We start from the raw sequence: 19,493 nt of genomic DNA on the forward strand, positions 1-19,493 counted from the left end.
CAGGGCTCGAACCCGTGTCCCCTGCATCAGCAGGTGGACTCTCAACCACTGCGCCACCAGGGAAGCCCTATGCCTGCTCATCTTGATTCTCACGGTCTGTTGGCGTACTGGACGTGTGCCTCCAGTTTGCGTGTGTGTACCTGTCTGTGGAGGGTTCCTCGGCCTTGGGGTCTCTGGGGTGTTGGTTGGGTGTTCAGTGTGTGTTCATGTGTGAGAGATATAGGACATGACAGTGCCTGTGTGTGTCCAGGTCAGGCCCACCTGGCGTGTGTACCTGGACAGGTATGTGCTTGTGAGAGGACCGGCTTTGGGCGCACTGAGGTGCCGAGCCGGCGTCGCCGATGCCTCTCCCGCTATGTGGGGCGGTGCCTGTGTGCCGGGATCATCGCGGTGTAAATGTCGTACGAGGACACAGCGGAGTGGGACGGGAGCCGCTTCCTGCGCCTGCGCAGTGGCCGGCCGCACGCCTTGAGGCCGACGGGGCGGCCCTACTGGCGCCCAGCAGTCAGGTGTGGAGGTCACGGGGCGGCCGGGGGCGGGGCCGAGCGCGAGGCGGAGTTTGCGCACTCTGACTCTCTGGGGTTCGGGAGACCCGGTGGAGAGGGCGAGAGGGACGCCCCTGCGACCAGTGAGCGCAGAGATCGCTTGGGGGCGGGGCCGGGCCGCCGCGCGCTAGGCCACGGTTGGTGGGGGGGGCGGTGGGCTCGCGGCGTGGCCCCGCCCACTCCGGTCAGCGGCAGGCGGGAGGGCGGTGCCCGGGCCGCGGCTGCCGCGGCTCCTCAGGTAAACGGGGCCGGGGATCGGGGCTGGCGGCGGTAACTCGGCGAGGCGCCCCTCGGGGAAGCCGGGGCTGCGGACTCTCGGGCCGCCCCCTTGGCCAGGCCGCCGTGGTAAACCGAGTCAGGGGGCGCCTCTCCAAGGTCACCGGGCGAGCGCGGAAAGGGTCCCGGGCGTCGCGGGGCCGAGCCCACCCGCTTCCCCGGCCTCAGGTGCGCCCAGCCCCGCGCGGAGCCGGATTTGCCGCGTCACAACCCGGAAGAGTGCCCTGGGAGCCGAGCCGCTCACATTCTTCCTCGCAACGGCATGGGGAGCCCGGCCCCCGTGCCCGTCCCCTCCCAGGGCGGGGCTCGGGGTACCTGGTCTCTGTGCCCGTCTCCTCCCTGGGGGGCGCTCGGTCCCCAGTCCTGGCGCCTGTCACTCCGGAGGCGTGTGGTCCACGTCCTCGCTTCCCCAGGGGGAAAACGGGGTCCTCTCTATGGGAAGCTAAGCCTAAACCCGAGAGTCCCAACGCGCAGGGGCCGCTGTATCCGTTCCATTTTCTCGTTGACTGTAGAGCAGGGAGGTACTTTGTCCACAGTCCTGAGGATTAGTGGTCACGTAAGGTAGGCGTGAAGCCAGAGGGCTGCAGGACGTCCCGCTCTCAATCCAGGTGAGAGCTGCGTGGTGCTAGGCCAGGGCTGGCTCCCAGTCCCTGGGCTCCTAGGCCCCAGTTTGGGTTCTGGTTTTCCTGGAGCGCCAGCACAGCTACGGCCTGAGGTTCCCCTTTGCTGGCCCAGCCGGGGTGGGGGCGGGGCCGACTGGTGAGCTCAAGGGCAGTGAGGCACAAAGGGGTGTGGGGGGCAGAGGCGGCCTGTGTGGGGTGTAAGCGGGAGTGGCTGCCTGGTGGGGGGGCAGGTGGGGTTGGGGTGGAGGCTGGCTTGTGGGGACCACTCTGGAAAGGGATGGTGGTAGAGGTGGGGAAGAAGGTGCTCAGTGAGTCACTGTAGGGTGTGGGGAGGGAGATGGAGGAACAGGAGGGGGCGATGCTGACCTCTGACCCACGTAGCTGAGTGCACGATGACGCAGGAAAAGAGGCAGGTGAGGTGGGGGTCGGGGAGAAGTCGGGGTGACGCTGGTGTTAGAGCTGTTGAGCGTGCGTGGCGATGGTGGTCCAGATGGAGATGGCCAGCAGGCGCTGGGCCCCAGGAGACCCATGCGGGAATCATCAGTGTGGGACACTTGAGCGGTGGCATGACTGTGACATGGCTGCCCCTATGGCCCTGGCAGCCAAAGGGCCTGGGGAGGCTGTTGTCAGCAGGCTCTTCGGCCATCATGGCTCAAGTGAGCACGTGTCTCTCGTCTCTCTTTGGTGTCAGAATAGGATCACCTGGAGTTGAGCTGTCTTGGTTACCTTGAAACCGACGTCCACACTGCGGTGGATTGTTTGGACCTGCGTCTTGCTGTTTTTCACTCCTCCAAGGCTGTTTGCTGCCTGCTGAGGACCCTCAGTGGGTCAGAGGTGGAACCCGTGGGTGCTTGCCTGCTCCCTCACCTTCACAGCTGTCGCCTGTGCCTGGAAGCAGGTGTCTGTGCTTATTTCAGACCCAGGGTCCACCAAGGCCCAGGTGGACAGCCGGGTCGCTGCTTGTCTGTGTTCAGCAGCCCCAGGTCTCGTGAGCCCCTTCATGGAGCTGAGTTACTTGACCTTCTTGAGGTCGGGCCCCAGGAAAGCTCCTGCTCAGTGCTCAAGGAACGTTGGCTACTGGATGTCATGAGAAATGTGCTTTCTCCACTGAGCTGGAGGGCCACCCAGTTTTGGGGGTGAGACGGCTTGGCGTGGCTTATGTTGAGAAGCGGTGTTCTCAAGGGACTGTGTTTCCTGGGTCATCTGCCCAGGTTCTTGTCGGTGACTCTGGAAGTTGATTGCTTCTCTAGCTCCTGTGCTAAGAGGGGAAGACCCTGGGCCTTGTGCGTGGGTGGGGGTGGGGAGTTCCCGTGACCCCCCAGGGCCTCCTGACTTCCCAGTCTCCCCTCACACACCTACCCTCCAGACCAGCTCCTGGCTGCCTCTGGGCTGGGCTGTGTGTGGCCTCCTTCGCCTCCCATACCCACTTCTGACCCCCCTCCGGCTCAGCAAAGTTGGCCCAGCACCTCTGTTAGCGTGTGCCAGTGCATGTGGCAGCCATAATACAAGTGGGCATCTTTCAGGCCAGGGGCTCTGTGGGTGGGGGCAGCACCTGGTGGGCATTACTAAATGCCATTGAATGGATGCTGAGTACAGGTGAGCGAGGAGGAGGGGTGGGAGAGGGAGGAGGGAGCTGCTTCTGCGCTCACCCACAGCGTGTCCAGCATGGGAAGGAGGACCCTGTTGGCCCTGCTCCGTGCCCTGTGCTGGGAGCATCTGGGCAGCTGTGGAGGGCAGTGCAGGAGCCAGTCCTGGCGGAGTCTCGCCCCATTGCTGACCAGCTGCTGACAGCACGTCCCTCGCAGACCTGCTTGGCCGTGCAGGTTAACGGAGATGGTGCCTCTTCGGTGCATCCTGTGGGACGCAGGGAGCCTCCCAGACCCGTCCCTGTCTCTGCAGCGTGTTCACCTTGATTTGCCATCAGCGCTGTGCTCACAGGTCTGTCTGCTCCACAGACCTCCTGGCCTGGGGCAGGGGCAGCAGGTAGAAATTTACAAAACCGGTCAAGCCCGGCTCTTCCACCAGCCAGGTAGTTGATACTTACTTGACTACCACCTTTTTCCAGTGCTTGTTTTTTAAAAAGTCTAACCAGATCCCTGATTGACACATGTGTGTTTTCTAACACTCTGTACTCACGGGAGGGCTTCTGTAGACGGATGTCGAGAGGTGGATGATCCCGTCACGCAGTGCGGCAGTTTGGGCTTGTGGGGGACCCTCCACAGGCTCTGCTGGTCGTCCGCACCTGTGTGGTGGCCACGGCAGTGACAACATCTGGTGCTGGCAGAGTGCAGCGGTGTGCAGGCCTCGCTCCCAGCCGCTCACTCGTGACGCGGGGAGAGCCCGGTCCTGGACTGGCCGTCTGCACGCCGCCCTCCTTCTTGTTTGCCTTGTTGATGCGGATGAGCTCCTTTGCGTGTTCGTATTAGACAGATTAGCCTCTTGTCATACCTGTTATGAATGGTTTGACCTGCTTTGTCTTTTATTTCCTTTATGCTCCACTGAGGATGGCGTGAGTTGTGAGAGTGTACGGTTGTGGGCATAGGTGTATGTGTGTTTTTGACTTTCAGAAATTAAAAAAATTTATATAGTCCAACTGAACAACATTCATCAAGGTGTGTGGGTTTTTGTGTCTGGCTTAGAAAATCCTTTCCTACTCCAAGACTATAAAATGTGTACTTGTATTTTCTACTTAGGACTTACATTTCATTTTTACATGTAACGCTTGTATCCATCTAGCATTAATTTTGGGGTAAGGAAAGATGTAGGGAAGACTAATTTTTTTTCCCTAAGTGCCTAACTAGCTGTTGCAACACTATTGGCTAATCTGTCTTCATTATTTAAAATCCTCCCTTTCTTTTTCTTCCTTATTGGTGTTTATTTCTGGACTTTCTATACAATTCTGTTGATTTGTGCACCTCTTCTTAGAACAATAGCATAGTTTTAATTACGGTAGCCTTTTAATACGTTTTAACATAACATAGGACAAATCCTTTTCACATACTTCTCAAAATTTATTTGGCTACTTTTGTACGTTGATTCTTCCATATGAACTTTGGAACGATTTTATCAAGTACCCTCCAGTAGCCCGATTCACATATTTGTAGATGAAGGAAAATTGACAGTTTTATAATATTGAGTCTTATGGGAGGATTTTGGGTCTTTTCCTTCAATGAACAGCTTTTGTTTGTGTTTTGAAATTGCGTGCATACTAAGGATATAAACCACAACTTTTCTCCCCAATCACAGTGCGCTGGAGCAGACTGGCACACACAGCTGTCACTGTTTGGAACCGATGCCACAGTCCCCGTAGGAGCCAGGGCTGCAGGAACACTGGGTCACCCGCTGGAGGGGTGCGCTAAGGGACTGGCCCTTGAGGAATGAGTGGGTTTCCCGGGGTGGAGGGGGCAGGGCGGGGCAGGGTCCTTGTAGGGACCAACAGAAGCAGAGGTGCGAGAGCCGAAGCCCTGGCCCAGGGCGTTCAGGTGCTGGACGCCTGCAGCGTGATGGGCGAGAGAGAAGCAGAGAGGGGCTTGGGTCTAGGTTGCGACAGCCCTCGTTGAAGGTGTTGGTTTGATTCTGTGGGCAACGGTGAGGATCAGTGAGAAGCGATGTGACGTGATGTGACCTGCGTTTGACAAAGACCAGCACTCAGCGTGGAGGAAGTGGCCAAAGGCAGGGTTAGGTGAGGCAGCCACCAGGGATCAGCTCTCAGAGAAGGAGCAGGGCACCTGCTGTCTGATGTGCAGGGTGGGGGTGGAGTGAGGAGGTTGGGGGGGCGCTGACGTTGGTCATGGCATGTCTGTCACTGCGTGGTGGCCTTAGAGGTGTTCGCTCATTCAGTTGCCACTCCCTTAGCAGCATATTCAAAGAGCAGTGCTTGGACAAATTTCAGTTTATCAAGTTTTTCTTTTATAGATTTTGCTTTTGGTGTCAGTCATGGATATTTTCTTCTATGTTTCTTTCCAGAAGTTTCATAGTTTTGTTTTGTTTTGTTTTTAAAGTCCTCCACACTTCATTTTATTTTTTTATTTTTTTGTGGTATGCGGGCCTCTCACTGCTGTGGCCTCTCCTGTTGCGGAGCACAGGCTCCGGACGCGCAGGCTCAGCGGCCATGGCTCACGGGTCCAGCCGCTCTGCGGCATGTGGGATCTTCCCGGACCGGGGACGAACCCGTGTCCCCTGCATCGGCAGGCGGACTCTCAACCACTGCGCCACCAGGGAAGCCCAGAAGTTTCATAGTTTTAAGTTTCACATTTAGGTCTGTGGGTCATTTGGAGTTTTTGTGTGTGGTGTGAGGTATAGATTGGAGTTTACTTATTGTATGTGGGTGTCCAGTTGTTCAGTACTGTTTGTTGAAAGACTATCTCTTCTCCACTCAGTTGCCTTTGTACCTTTGTTGAAAACTGGACATATGGGCTTCCCTGGTGGCGCAGTGGTTGAGAGTCCGCCTGCTGATGCAGGGGACACGGGTTTGCGCCCCGGTCCAGGAAGATCCCACATGCCGCGGAGCGGCTGGGCCCGTGAGCCATGGCCGCTGAGCCTGTGCGTCCGGAGCCTGTGCTCCGCAACAGGAGAGGCCACAGCAGTGAGAGGCCCACGTACGGAAAAAAAACAAAAAAACAAGAAACTGGACATATAAGTCCTGAAGTCAGGTAGTGTAAGTTCTCCAATTTTGTTTTGTTTTGTTTTTTTTTCAGAGTTGTCTTGGCCATTCTAGGTCCTTTGCATTTCCACATGAGTTTTGAATCAGTTTGTCAGTTTCTACAAAAAACATTCTTTTTGATTTGATTTGATTGGGAATGCCTTCAATCCGTAGATCCATTTGCAAAAAATTGATATCCTTGTACTGTATTTCTCTCCATTTATTTAAGTTTTCTTTAATATCTCTCAGCAGGTCCATCTTTTTGTTTTTTTTTTTTTTTTTTTTTTTTTTTTTTGTTTTTGTTTTTTTTTTGCTGTACGCGGGCCTCTCACTGCTGTGGCCTCTCCCGTTGCGGAGCACAGGCTCCGGACACACAGGCTCCGCGGCCATGGCTCGCGGGCCCAGCCGCTCCGCGGCATGTGGGATCTTCCGGGATAGGGGCACGAACCCGTGTCCCCTGCATCGGCAGGCGGACTCTCAACCACTGCGCCACCAGGGAAGCCCTCAGCAGGTCCATCTTTTGTCAAATGTATCCCTAAATATTTCATATAATTTTTGCTCAGTGGCAAATGATGTGGCTTTTTCAATTTTTGTTTATTGTTATTATATGGAAATACAGTTGTGTTTTTTTTTTTTTTTTTTTTTTTTTTTTTTTTTTTTTTTTTGCGGTATGCGGGCCTCTCACTGTTGTGGCCTCTCCCGTTGCGGAGCACAGGCTCCGGACGCACAGGCTTAGCGGCCATGGCTCACGGGCCCAGCCGCTCCGCGGCATATGGGATCCTCCCAGACCGGGGCACGAACCCGTATCCCCTGCATCGGCAGGCGGACTCTCAACCACTGCACCACCAGGGAGGCCCCAGTTGTGTTTTTATTGTTAATTTTTTAAAACTTTATTTATTTTTGGCTGTGTTGGGTCTTCGTTGCTGTGCATGGGCTTTCTCTAGTTGAGGCGAGTGGGTGCTACTCTTCATTACGGTGCGCGGGCTCCTCACTGTGGTGGCTTCTCTTGTTGTGGAGCACGGGCTCTAGGTGTGCGGGCTTCAGTAGTTGTGGCACGTGGGCTCAGTAGTTGTGGCTTGTGGGCTCAGTAGTTGTGGCTAGTGGACTCTAGAGTGCAGGCTCAGTAGTTGTGGTGCACAGGCTTAGTTACTCTGTGGCATGTGGGATCTTCCCGGACCAGGGATTGAACCTGTGTCCCCTGCATTGGCAGGTGGATTCTTAACCACTGCGCCACCAAGGAAGCCCCATAAGTTGCTTTTTTAATGTTAATTTTATATCTTGTGATCTTGCTAGCTGACTTATTGATCTGGTTCCACTTGTAGATTCTGTAGGATTTTCTGCATAGATGGCCACATCATCTGTATATAAAAACAGTTTTACGGGCTTCCCTGGTGGCGCAGTGGTTGAGAGTCCGCCTGCCGATGCAGGGGACACGGGTTCGTGCCCCGGTCTGGGAAGATCCCACATGCCGCAGAGCGGCTGGGCCCGTGAGCCATGGCTGCTGAGCCTGCGCGTCCGGAGCCTGTGCTCTGCAGGGGGAGAGGCCACAGCAGTGAGAGGCCCGCCTACCGCAAAAAAAAAAAAAAAAAAAAAAAAAAAAAAAAAAAACAGTTTTACTTCTTTTTCAGTTTGGATGCCTTATATTATTTTTTTTCCTTGCCTTATTGCATAGGCTAAAGCCTCCAGTATGATAGTGAAAAGAATGGGTGAGAGCAGACATTCTTGCCTTGTCCCCCATCTTACAGGGATTGCATTTAGTCTTTTACCATTAAGGATGTTCTTATAGGTTTCCCTTAGGTGCTGTTTGTCAGGTTGTGGAAGTTCCCTTCTATTCCTGTTTGTTGATAATTTTTATTATAAGTGGATGTTGGATTGTGGCAAATGCTTTCTCTGCATTTATTGAGATGATTATATGGTTTTTATTTTTTGGTCTGTTAATGTGACTTACATTGGCTGCACTTAAAAATACTCAGCCAACCTTGCATTCATAGGATAAACCCAATTTAGTCATGATGTATTATCCTTTTTACATGTTGGATACGATTTGATAAAATACTGTCAAGAAATTTTGTGTCTATGAGGGATATTGGTCTATAGTTTTCATTATTTGTAGTATCTGTGTCTGGTTTTGTTATCAGAGTTATGCTGGCCTCAGAGAATCAGTTGGTAAGTGTTTTTATTTAGTTTTGGCTGCATTGAGTCTTTGTTGCTGGGCGTGGGCTTTTCTCTAGTTGCGGCGAGCAGGGGCTACTCTTTGTTGCGGTGCGTGGGCTTCTCATTGTGGTGGCTTCTCTTGTTGCAGAGCACGGGCCCTAGGTGCGTGGGCTTCAGTAGTTGTGGTGTGCGGGCTCAGTAGTTGTGGCTCGTGGGCTCTAGAGCGCAGGCTCAGTAGTTGTGGTGCACAGGCTTAGCTGCCCGAGACTTGTTTTATTGCTCAGAATATGGTCAGTCTTGGTAAATGTTTCATGTGATTTTGGAAAAAATACATATTCTACTGTTAATGAATAGAGTGTTCTATAAATACTACTTAAGTTGGTTGACGGTATTGTTCAGGTCTTCTGTACCTTTAGCAATTTTCTGTACACTTGTTCTAACAATTACAGACAGAGGGGTGCTGAATTTCTACTATATTTTGGATTTGTCTATTTCTCCTTGCATTTTTATTAGGTTTGATTTTGTGTATTTTGAAGCTCTGTTATTAGGTGCATAAATGTTTAGAATTGTTATGTCTCTGTAATCCACTTTGTCTAATATTAATATAGTCACTCTGGCTTTTTTATGACTAGTTGTCAGCCTTGTTTTTCTTTTCCCATTCTTTTACTTTAGCCTCTTTATGTTAACATATTCAGTGTTTCCTGTGGTTTCTTGAATATATGAAATACAATTATAATCTAAATGTCCTTAACTAGTAGTTCTTTCCTCTGCATCATTTCTGGGTCAGTGTCTATTGATTGATTCATCCTCATTATGGGTTGAGTTTTCTTGCCTGTTTGCATGTCTGGTAATTTCTTTTTTTAAATAAATTTATTTATTTATTTACTTTTGGCTGCATTGGGTCTGCGTTGCTCTACGCAGGCTTTCTCAAGTTGCGGCGAGTGGGGGCTACTCTTCGTTGCAGTGCACAGGCTTCTCATTGCGGTGGCTTCTCTTGTTGCGGAGCACAGGCTCTAGGCATACAGGCTTCAGTAGTTGTGGCATGCAGGCTCAGTAGTTGTGGCGCACCGGCTTAGCTGCTCTGTGGCATGTGGGATCTTCCCGGACCAGGGATCGAACCCATGTCCCCTGCATTGGCAGGCAGATTCTTAACCACTGCACCACCAGGGAAGTCCCTGCCTGGTAATTTTTGATTGGATGACAGACACTGTAATTTTACTTTGTTAGGCTAGATGTTTTTGTGTTCCTATTATTATTCTCAAGCTTTGTTCTGGGTTGTGGCTAAGTTATTTGGGAACAGTTTGATCCTTTCAGGTCTTGCTTTTAGCTTTGTTAGGTGAAACCAGAATGGCCTTTAGCGTCGGGCTAATTTTACTTCTTTTTTTTCTTTGTCTTTTTTTGGCTGCGTGGCACAGCTTGCCGGATCTCAGTTCCCCGACCAGGGGTTGAACCCAGGCCATAGCAGTGAAAGCCTGGAATCCTAATCACCAGGCCATCAAGGAACTCCCTAATTTTACTTCTTTACTGAGCTGAAATCCTTTTTAGTGCCGCTCCCAGAACCCTGTGAGTTGTGATGTTTCCCCTGATTGCTGGGAGCAGGCCCGTTCCTGCCTCACTGTGAGCCCCAGGGATTATTTGCTGCTAATCCTTTTGGGTGGCTCTTTTCCTGGCCTTGCGTAATTTCTTCTTCTTCTTCTTCTTCTTCTTTTTTTAAAAAATAAATTTATTTATTTATTTTTGGCTGCATTGGGTCTTCGTTGCTGCGTGCAGCTTTCTCTAGTTGAGGCGAGCGGGGGCTACTCTTCCTTGCAGTGCGCAGGCTTCTCATTGTGGTGGGTTTTCTTGTTGCAGAGCTCGGGCTCTAGGCACGTGGGCTTTAGTAGTTGTGGCACGCGGGCCCAGTAGTTGTGGCTCGCGGGCTCTAGAGCACAGGCTCAGTAGTTGCGGCGCACGGGCATAGTTGCTCCATGGCATGTGGGATCTTCCCAGACCAGGGCTCGAACCCGTGTGCCCTGCACTGGCAGGCGGATTCTTAACCACTGTGCCACCAGGGAAGCCCCTGTAATTTCTTCTTAAACATCGTGCTTGTATTGGTTTTCTATTGCTGTTGTAACAAATTACTACAAACTTAGTGGCTCAAACAGCACATATTCATTATCTTAAAGTTCTTAAGATCAGAAGGCTGACTTGGATCTCATGGGGCTAAAATTGGGTTGCTAGGGCTGTGCTCCTTTCCGGGGACTCTGGGGAGGATCTCTTTCCTGCTGTTTCAGATTGTTGGCAGAATTTGGTTCTTTATGGCTGTAGGACCAAAGTCCGTGTCTTCTTGCTGACTGTAAGCTGAGGGTTGTTCCCAGCTTCTATAGGTGCCCACATTCATTGGCTCAGAGCCTCCTTCCTCCATCTTCAAAGCCAGCCATGGTGGGTTTTCTTCCCATGCTTTGATTTTCTCCCCCTTTTTCCATCTCATCTCTCTGACACAGCTGGGAAAGGTTCTCTGCTTTTAAGAGCTTAGGCTGGTCTCACCCACATAATCCAGGGTAATTTCACCACCTCAAGGTCTGTACCCTTAATCCCATCTGCTAAGTCCCTTTGCCAGATAAGGTAACATATTCACATTCTGGGGATGAGGGCATGGGCATCTTTGGGGACATTATTCTGTTGCCCCTGTGCTGGCTAGTAAGTCAGCTGAGTGACCAGGAGACCCTCTGCAGGTCTCTGGACTTCTCTCTGGTACTAGACCCTCCAAACTCCAGCAAGACTCAGGCCTCCCGAGATGCTCCCTGTCCTAACTCTGGGCCTTCCTGAGTGTCCTCAGCTGGATGTGCCCTATAGGTGATGAGCTGGAGTGATCTCAGGGCTTCATGCCCTTCGTTTCCTGTTGACCAGCAGCCTGAGAACTATGGCTTCACGTGTTTTGTTCAGTTTCTTAGTTGTTTTGGTTGAGATGGCAAACTGGTCCATCCCTCCCAGGTGGGCTGGGGACTGACGTCTCTTATGCTTGTTTGCGTTTGCTGCCACTTGAGTCGAGTGAGCCCAGCTGTCTGCACTTGTGTGAAGGATGTTCCAGCTGGAGCTGGTTAGCCCCTTTTCTCTGAGGCGTGGACATAGACAGCTGTAGCTTTTCACAGGGCAAAGCCTCTGCCCCAGGAACTGGCTGCTTGCCTTGTAAACTCAGACCGGTTCTGGGAACTCAGGATGTGGATTCCATGTGCGGGGGTGCCTGCCTCTGAGAAGTGTCCTGTGGGCTTTCTGAAGCCTGTGGCCAGTGCACCTCATACCTGCCTGCCAGCTGTGGCACTTTCCGCCTTTCAACTTTTCAGGGTGTGGGGTTTTTCTGCCACCTTCTTGCTCTGCTGCCAGTGGAATATGTGTTTTTATTTCTTGTTTTCCTTGTTACTTTCAGATGCTTTCCAGGAGGAAAGGGGAAACACCTTGCTGATGCCACCAGCTTCAAACCAATCCTCTCCACCTGCTTTCTGTCTGCCTGGGATTCCTGGAAGCTTCTGGTCTGCTAACTTTATCTTTTCTTGTTTTCTAGTGCTCTTGTGGGTTTGTCCTTTTAAAACATGCATCTTTTCTGTCATTTCACTGAAGTTTTGGTGGGATGGGTGAATGCTTAGGACCGGTGTGCCTTCTTGATCTAGAATTCTCACTTATTTTTTAAAAATTAATTAATTAATTAATTTTTGGTTGCGTTGGGTCTTCGTTGCTGTGCACGGGATTTCTCTAGTTGCAGAGAGCAGGGGCTACTCTTCATTGTGGTGCATGGGCTTCTCCTTGTAGTGGCTTCTCTGCTTGCGGAGCACGGGCTCTAGGCGCACAGGCTCAGTAGTTGCAGCATGCGGGCTCAGTAGTTGTGGCTTACGGGCTCTAGAGCGCAGGCTCAGTAGTTGTGGCGCACAGGCTTAGTTGCTCTGCAGCATGTGGGATCTTCCCAGACCAGGGATCGAACCCGTGTCCCCTCATTGGCAGGCAGATTCTTAACCACTGCGCCACCAGAGAAGCTCTAGAATTCTCACTTATTTTTAATTCCACCCCCTAACCCTGTCCCCACATTAGGTGACTTCTCACTGCCCCCTTCCTGTGTGGCCACAGCCAAATGAGCATATCCTCCACGCTTGGGGGCAAGTCAAGGCATCTCTCCTTTGCTACCTCCACCTTCACCCTTTTCTGGACGGGTGGTGACTGGGGAATGAAGGGTGGTGACCAGCAAATCGAGGACACTAGTGTGAGGAAGCAGCACCGTACAGGTCCTCGGAGAGAGTGCCATAGGGCAGAGCGTGTGACCACGTGGTGAAGTGGGGAGCCGCTCGCGTATTTCATGGGCTTTATCCTTTGGGTCCAGCCGTTGCAAGTGGCGCTTCGAGGCGTGTGGCGTTTGGATCCCGTGTGCTGTTTGGATGGTTGGTTTCAGGCGCCAGGGAGCCCACCAGATCCCTGTGCTGCCTGCCCAGTCTCTCGGCCAGCAGGAGGCTCATTTAACATCGTGCTATAGGGTCTCAGGCATGGGGAGTCCCGGCTCCGCAGCCACCAAGGCAGTTGCTCTTGGCTCTCAGGGAGGGGGTCCCTGCTCCGCACAGACTGCCAGCGACGCCAGGCCTGACACGCACACAGTGAAGGGAGATGCTGTAGCTGGAGGTGGTAACATGCTTGCCCAGGCCACCGTGGGCCAATCAGGACCAGCCCTGGTGGGCCGGCCATGCGTCGGTGGGGCTGACAGCTGCTGGGGTGGAGGAGAGCCGGTGACCATTGAGGGGACGGTGCCTCCTGTCCTTTGCACGCCTTTCAGCCGAACTGTGGCAGAGACAGTGCCCCCAGGACGAAATTGTTTAAATCTTGTGTTTTACACAAACACAGTAACTGCTAGTAAACTGAGGAGGCTTATGACTTAAATGTTGCACATCTGGTTGCTCCAGGTTTGAAGAGAGCTGTCCACGTTCACACGGGGCGAGAGGAAGCCACGGCCACAGCAATGAGCGAGTCATACGTGAAGAGTGAGTATGTGGGGCTCTTGGCAGGTCTCCATGTCATGCCTGCGGTTTCTGAGCTTGGGACACAGAGGAGCCCGTGGCATTGAGTAAATGTGCTTGGAAGGAATGACGCTTGCACGAACACACTTTCTCTAAGTTTTCGTTTAAAAAAAAAATAAAGAAAACAAAGCTCTTGTCTCTGCAGATGCTGACGCAGAGGTCCAGATTTGGCCACAGGCTCAGTCTGGTGTGGGGGACTGCGTTTGCCTGGCACAGGGGGCTTCGTGCTCCATGTGGGAGGGTCCCTGTGCCTTCGTCCCTTCTTACAAAAGCCCCAGGGCCAGCATCCACTCTGGCTGGCTACTCTGCTTGCAGCCAGGGCCAGCTGTTTGCTGAGGGCATGGCCCAGGGCGGGGCAGAGGCTGGGAATGGTGTTCCTGCCCCACAGGTTCCATCCCCAGGGTGAGGGTCTGCGAACTGCTGGCAGGCACACACCCGGAGCTCTCGGGGCGCCGAGGATGGGGGGTCCTGTCCATGGGGCGGAGGCCTGGATCTGGGTGTGGGGTGTTGCCAGGGTGAGGAGTCTGCGAAAGCAGCTGGTGGGACTGGGGTGCCACCTGGCAAGCACAGGGCAGGGTGTGGGCCGGAGGGCCACCTGGGGCAGCTCCCGAAGGGGCCCTGAGCCTGCGCCGCCTGCCTTTCATAGGAGCTCGGACCCAGTGGGGCCGGAGACGTGGAGCAGACATGGCCTGGGCTGGAAGGTCGGGGTACAGGTGGCTGGAGTGACCTCAGAGCAGGCGGCCAGTGGGTCCCGGAGATCCTGGCCAGCGCAGTGGAAGCTGCAAAGCGGCCAGGCCGGTGCGGCGGTCTCCTCCAGCTGTGGGGCCGAGTCCTCAGAGGCTGAGCGTAGCGATGGTGGGGTCGGGGCCAGGCCTAACTACGCCACTGGGCTTTGTCACGGCAGGGCTGTTCACCATTCTGCTGGACGCTGTCACCGACACGGACCCTCAGGTACAGGAGCAGGTGTGTGGCGCCCTGTGCACCCTCGGAGAGTCGCAGCCTGAGGAGGCTCTCCGCGCCTGCGAGGAGCACCTGCGGCTGCACGAGAAGGTATTGCTGCTCCTGCCTGGCCGGGCTGTGGGGCGGGGCCTGAGGGGCGGGGTCTGCGCCAGGGGTCTGCCGGCTGGCTGGGTCCGGAGTGCAGAGCCGTGCTGCTGTGGGTAGAAAATCATCCCTGCAAGTCCAAGCCCCCTCGAGGCAGGCAAGTCCAGCATAGATGACCCTCTTTGCCTCGTGGCCTGTGGGTTGGTCCTGTCGTGGAGGGTCCGGGTGGTAAGCACTGCAGCGTCCAGCCGCTCGCTCGCAGGCCCAGTGCCGCCATCCCCTTTCGCTGACCCGCTGAAGCCTGGACAGCTGTCCTCGCCAATGAGAGAGGGCAGCTCGCGTCCACCGCATTAACGGGAACACGTGGACGGGCCTCGGAGAGGGGCTGTGGCTGGGTGGGCGTGCCGACTGGACTCTGCAGAGATGGCTCAAGGCCCGCCAACTACAACAGAAGGGGCTCTGCCAGCTCCCCCTCTCCTGTGTCTCTGCTCCACGGTTCTCTGACGCTCTCAGCTCCCTGTGGTGGGAAATTATTTCAGTTTTCCCCAGTGCGTGTTTTAGGCTCATTCCTGGGAGTTAGACTTTCGGTCTCAAACGACCATTTTTCTTTTTGTTTTTGACATTTGATCAGTAAAAGGGGATCCCTATACAATATGAGTTATTTCTCTCTCATCTGTCAACTGCCGTTTCCTGGGGGAAATAGCCGCGTCCTGCTGAGTGGCTGCTGAGCGGCTTGTGCTGCGGCTTGATGACCTCTCCTCTCGTGGGGAGGGTCCCCTGCCCCCGCCCGGCTGTCCTAGCTGTTCTGGGCCTTTTACGTGTTCATGGACTGCTGTTGGGACTGGGGGTAGGTAGGACGGGAAGGGCACCCTTGTGCTTGGGCACATGTGTGTCTACCCAGGCTCTTCGGCTCATGGAGCTTCACGGTGCATGCGTGCTGGGTGTCACGGCCCTTCTCTTTGTGGCTGAAAGGCTCCATCATCGTGACCTGCTGAATTCAGCATCTGATTGTTAGACAAAGATTAGGGCTGCCCTGGCTATTTGAAGAAATGGCCAAAGAGTACTAAAGGTAGCTAAAAAGCCTTTGTTATTTTTAACAGTTCATAGCAAAATTTAAGTGTGCTTCATACTTGTCATTTTCTAGCTCATTTATGATTTCACCCCCTTTCTAGCCTTTTTAGTTTCTTCAACCAACTTTAAAAACCAACTTCCTTCACAGTGGCCCTTTACAGTGAGCGTGTCTGAAGCTGGAAGCTCCGTCCCCCTCAGGGGAGCCCTTCCTGGTGGCTCCCCACCCCCAGCCGCCACCACTGCCTCGTCCACACCCTGCTGCCAGCAACTCTGTGCCACTCACTCGTGTTTCTTCACAATCAGACTTTATTGGGCTGCATCTTAGCATGTACATTTCGAATCCCTTTGATTCTCTCTCCAGAAAGATGTGGGGTAGCAGAAGACAGGTGTGGAGCACTATCTGATCATCGTAGGTCAAGGCAGCGTTTTGAGATGCGTGCGATACTCTGTAGATATCAGCTTCTAGAGGCTTCAGTGTGCCTGGGGCGCTGGGGCATGTTTGCTGCTCCACCAGCTGGTCCTGGTCTGTGTTCCTGGACGGCGGTGGGCCGCACAGCTTTAGACAGATCCAGTCTCCTTCCTGTTGGCCAAGTCTCAGCATAGGAAAGGTGAACACAGGGACAAGCAGGCTCCTTCACAAGGGCTGTCAGGCCAGTGGGCAGGGAAGTGATTTGGGGCAGAGAGGCAAAAATAGTTGTCTTCGTCCCCTCTGGCTCCTATGACAAAATGCCACAGACTGGGTGGCTTTTAGACAACAGACTTGTGTCTCCCACAGTTGGGAGGCTGGAGGTCTTAAGATCAAGGTGCTGGCAGATTCAGTGCCTGGTGAGCGCTTGCTTCTTGGTTTATAGACGGATGTTTCCTGCCTTTGTCCTCGCCTGGCAGAAGGGATGAGGGAGCTCCCTGGGGTATCCTTTATAGGGGCGCAAACTCCACTCATGAGGGCTCCACCCTCGTGGCCTAATCACATCCCAAAGGCCCTGCCTCCTAACGTCCTCCTGTGCGCAGGTAGCCTAGTCATCCAGTTCATCCATTTAGTGGACTCAGTCGGTTCTGGGGGTGGGGGAAGGGCCGCAGGGGTGATGGGCTCATTGGCCACCCACCAACACATCAGAACGGTTGAGCCTGAAATCTCACACACACCTGCCAAGGGCAGGTATCATCGGCAAGCTTCCCCCCCACCCCACCCCATTCCTTTCCCGATGTGCTACCTGACAGGGGGCTGTGGCTACATCATCCTGCATGAGGGCCTGGGCGAAAAGCCCCTCCCTTGGAGGGAGTGCCCCACATCGTCTTGTGATGTGGTTACTGTTCTGCTCATTGAACTCTCAGGAGCAGCATAAAGTGGAAATAAAGTCTTAAAAAATAAGCAGCTGTTGCAACTTCGTAGAAGTAGAAGAACCCATCCTAAAATTCCTAGGGAATCTCAAGGGATCCTGAATAGGCAAAACATTCCTAAAAAAAGAAGAACAAAGCTGGAGGACTCACAATTCCTGATTTCAAAATTTACTAGAAAGCTACAATAATCAAGCCAGTGTGGCACTGGCATAGAGACAGACACATGGACCAATGGAGTAGAATAGAGCCTAGAAATAAACTCTCACATATATGGTCAAATGATTTTCAACAGGGGTGCCAAGATAATTGAATGTGGAAAGGATAGTCTTTTCAACAAATGATGCTGGGAAAACTGGATATCCATTTACAAAAGAATGAAGTTGGACCCCTACCTCACATCATACACAAAAATTAACTCAAGGGGTCAGAGACCTAAACGTAAAACCTAAAACTGTAAAACTCTTAGAAGAAAACATAGGACAGAAGCTCCTGGGCATTGGACTTGGCAATGATTTCTTGGATATGACACCAAAGGAACAGGCAACCAGAAGAAAAAATAGACAAATTGGACTTCATGAAAATTTTAATAATTTGTACATCAAAAGACACTATCCACAGAGTAAAAAGGCAACCCACAGCATGGGAGAAAATGTTTGCAAATCATATATCCAATAAGGAATTAATATCCAGGATATATAGAGAACTCTGAAAACTGAACAACAAAATACCAAACTACTCAATTCAAAAATAGGCAAAGGACTTGCATAGACATTTCTCCAGAAAAGATATACAAATGGCGAATAAGAACATGAAAAGATGGTCAGCATCACTAATCATTAGGGAAATGCAAGTCAAAACTACAGTGAAATACCACCTCACATCCATTACAACGGATACTATCAAAAAAAGAGAAAATAACAAGTGTTGGTGAAAATGTGGAGAAACTGGAAACCTTGTGCAGTGGTGGTGGGAGTGTTAAATGGTGCAGTGGCTATGGAAGACATTATGGAGGTTCCTCAAAAAATAAAAATAGAATTTTCATATGACCCAGCAGTTCCACTTCTGGGTATATACCCAAAAGATTGAAAGCAGAGTCTCAAAGAGATATTTGCACACCTTTGTTCACAGCAGCATTAATCACATTAGTCAAAAGGTAGAGGCAACCCAAGTGCCCATCAGTGGATGATGGATAAGCCAGACGTGGTCTATCCACACAACGGAATACTCAGCCTTGAAGTGAATTCTGGAAATTCCCTGGCGGTCCTGTGGTTAGGACTCAGCCCTGTCACTGCCAAGGGCCCAGGTTCAATCCCTGGTTGGGGAACTAAGATCCCACAAGCCGTGGTGCTGCCAAAAAAAAAAGGGAATTCTGACATGTGCTACAACATGGATGAACCTCTTTTTTTAAAAAAATATTTTTATCTTGGGATACATAGGACTTTTAAGAAATAAATTTATTTTATTTATTGTTTTTGGCTACGTTGGGTCTTCGTTGCTGTGTGCGGGCTTTCTCTAGTTGTGGCGAGTGGGGGCTACTCTTCGTTGCGGTGCGCGGGGCTTCTCATTGCGGTGGCTTCTCTTGTTGCAGAGCCTGGGCTCTAGGCACGCGGGCTTCAGTAGTTGTGGCTTGTGGGCTCTAGAGCGCAGGCTCAGTAGTTATGGCACACGGGCTTAGGTGCTCCGTGGCATGTGGGATCTTCCCGGACCAGGGCTTGAACCAGTGTCCCCTGCATTGGCAGGCGGATTCCCAACCACTGCGCCACCAGGGAAGCCCCTGGATGAACCTCCTTGGGGACATTTTGCTCAGTGAAATAAGCCAGTCACAAAAGGACAAATACTGTATACTTCTACTTATATGAAGTGTCTAGAATAGTCAAATTCAGATACAGAACGTAGAAAGGTGGGTGGCAGGGGCTGGGGGGATGGGAATGGAGACTTAGGGTTTAATGGGGACAGGGTTTCAGCTTTATAAGGTGGAAAGAGCTATGGGCAGGGGTGGTGCTGACGGCCACACACCAGCTGAATGTGTTTAATACCACTGTGCTGTATGCTTGAGAACGGTTAAGATGGTAAACTTTGCTATGTGTATTTTAACACAATTTAAAAAAACGAAAAACAGAACAAAACAAACCAGTAGGGCTTCCCTGGTGGCACAGTGGTTGAGAATCCGCCTGCCAATGCAGGGGACACGGGTTCGAGCCCTGGTCCAGGAAGATCCCACATGCCGCGGAGCAACTAAGCCCGTGCGCCACAACTGCTGAGCCTGCGCTCTAGAGCCCGCGAGCCACAACTACTGAAGCCCGTGTGCCACAACTACTGAAGCCCACGCGCCTAGAGCCCGTGCTCTGCAACAAGAGGAGCCACCACAGTGAGAAGCCCATGCACTGCAACGAAGAGTAGCCCCCGCTCGCCGCAACAAGAGAAAGCCCGCGCGCAGCAGCAAAGACCCAACACGACCAAACATAAATACATACATACATACATACAAACATACATACATACATGCCAGCAGCTGTGAATGACCCCATCAGCAGGACGTTGGTACTTTACCCAGGTATAAGCTGTCTGTTTCTACTTGAAATATAGGGGCTCCTGCCCTCCTCTCTCGCCTGTAGGGCTGAGTGACCGGGTAGTGTGGGCCACCCCCGTGAGGGCTGCTCGCAGCCTCTGCAGAGGGAGCCTGGTGGGGACGTCGTGGGGGGGCTCTCGCCCGAGGGTCACGAGCACCTTTTCCCAGGCCTGAGCAGCCCTGCGGAGTGCAGCCAGC

General features: G+C 52.5%; 1 protein-coding gene across 3 annotated transcripts in view; it reads left to right on the top strand.

Annotated features, from left to right (window-relative positions):
• The first annotated feature begins 693 nt into the window (after positions 1 to 693).
• The window catches only part of MROH1 (maestro heat like repeat family member 1), a 66,710-nt gene continuing 47,910 nt past the window's right edge, over positions 694 to 19,493 (top strand). For 2 of the 3 annotated variants that reach the window (XM_081214359.1, XM_081214360.1), the window contains exons 1-4: positions 716 to 783; positions 11,647 to 11,749; positions 13,160 to 13,237; positions 14,178 to 14,323. In XM_081214359.1, the coding sequence (XP_081070485.1) occupies positions 13,216 to 13,237; positions 14,178 to 14,323 (168 nt within the window). In that variant the 5' untranslated portion in view covers positions 716 to 783; positions 11,647 to 11,749; positions 13,160 to 13,215. Of the gene's footprint in view, positions 784 to 11,646; positions 11,750 to 13,159; positions 13,238 to 14,177; positions 14,324 to 19,493 lie in introns of all 3 variants that reach the window. The other variant, XM_081214361.1, reaches the window with a different exon arrangement.

The sequence above is a fragment of the Mesoplodon bidens genome (genome assembly GCF_964165515.1).
Source record: "Mesoplodon bidens genome assembly, chromosome: 16".
Taxonomy (NCBI): domain Eukaryota; kingdom Metazoa; phylum Chordata; class Mammalia; order Artiodactyla; family Ziphiidae; genus Mesoplodon; species Mesoplodon bidens.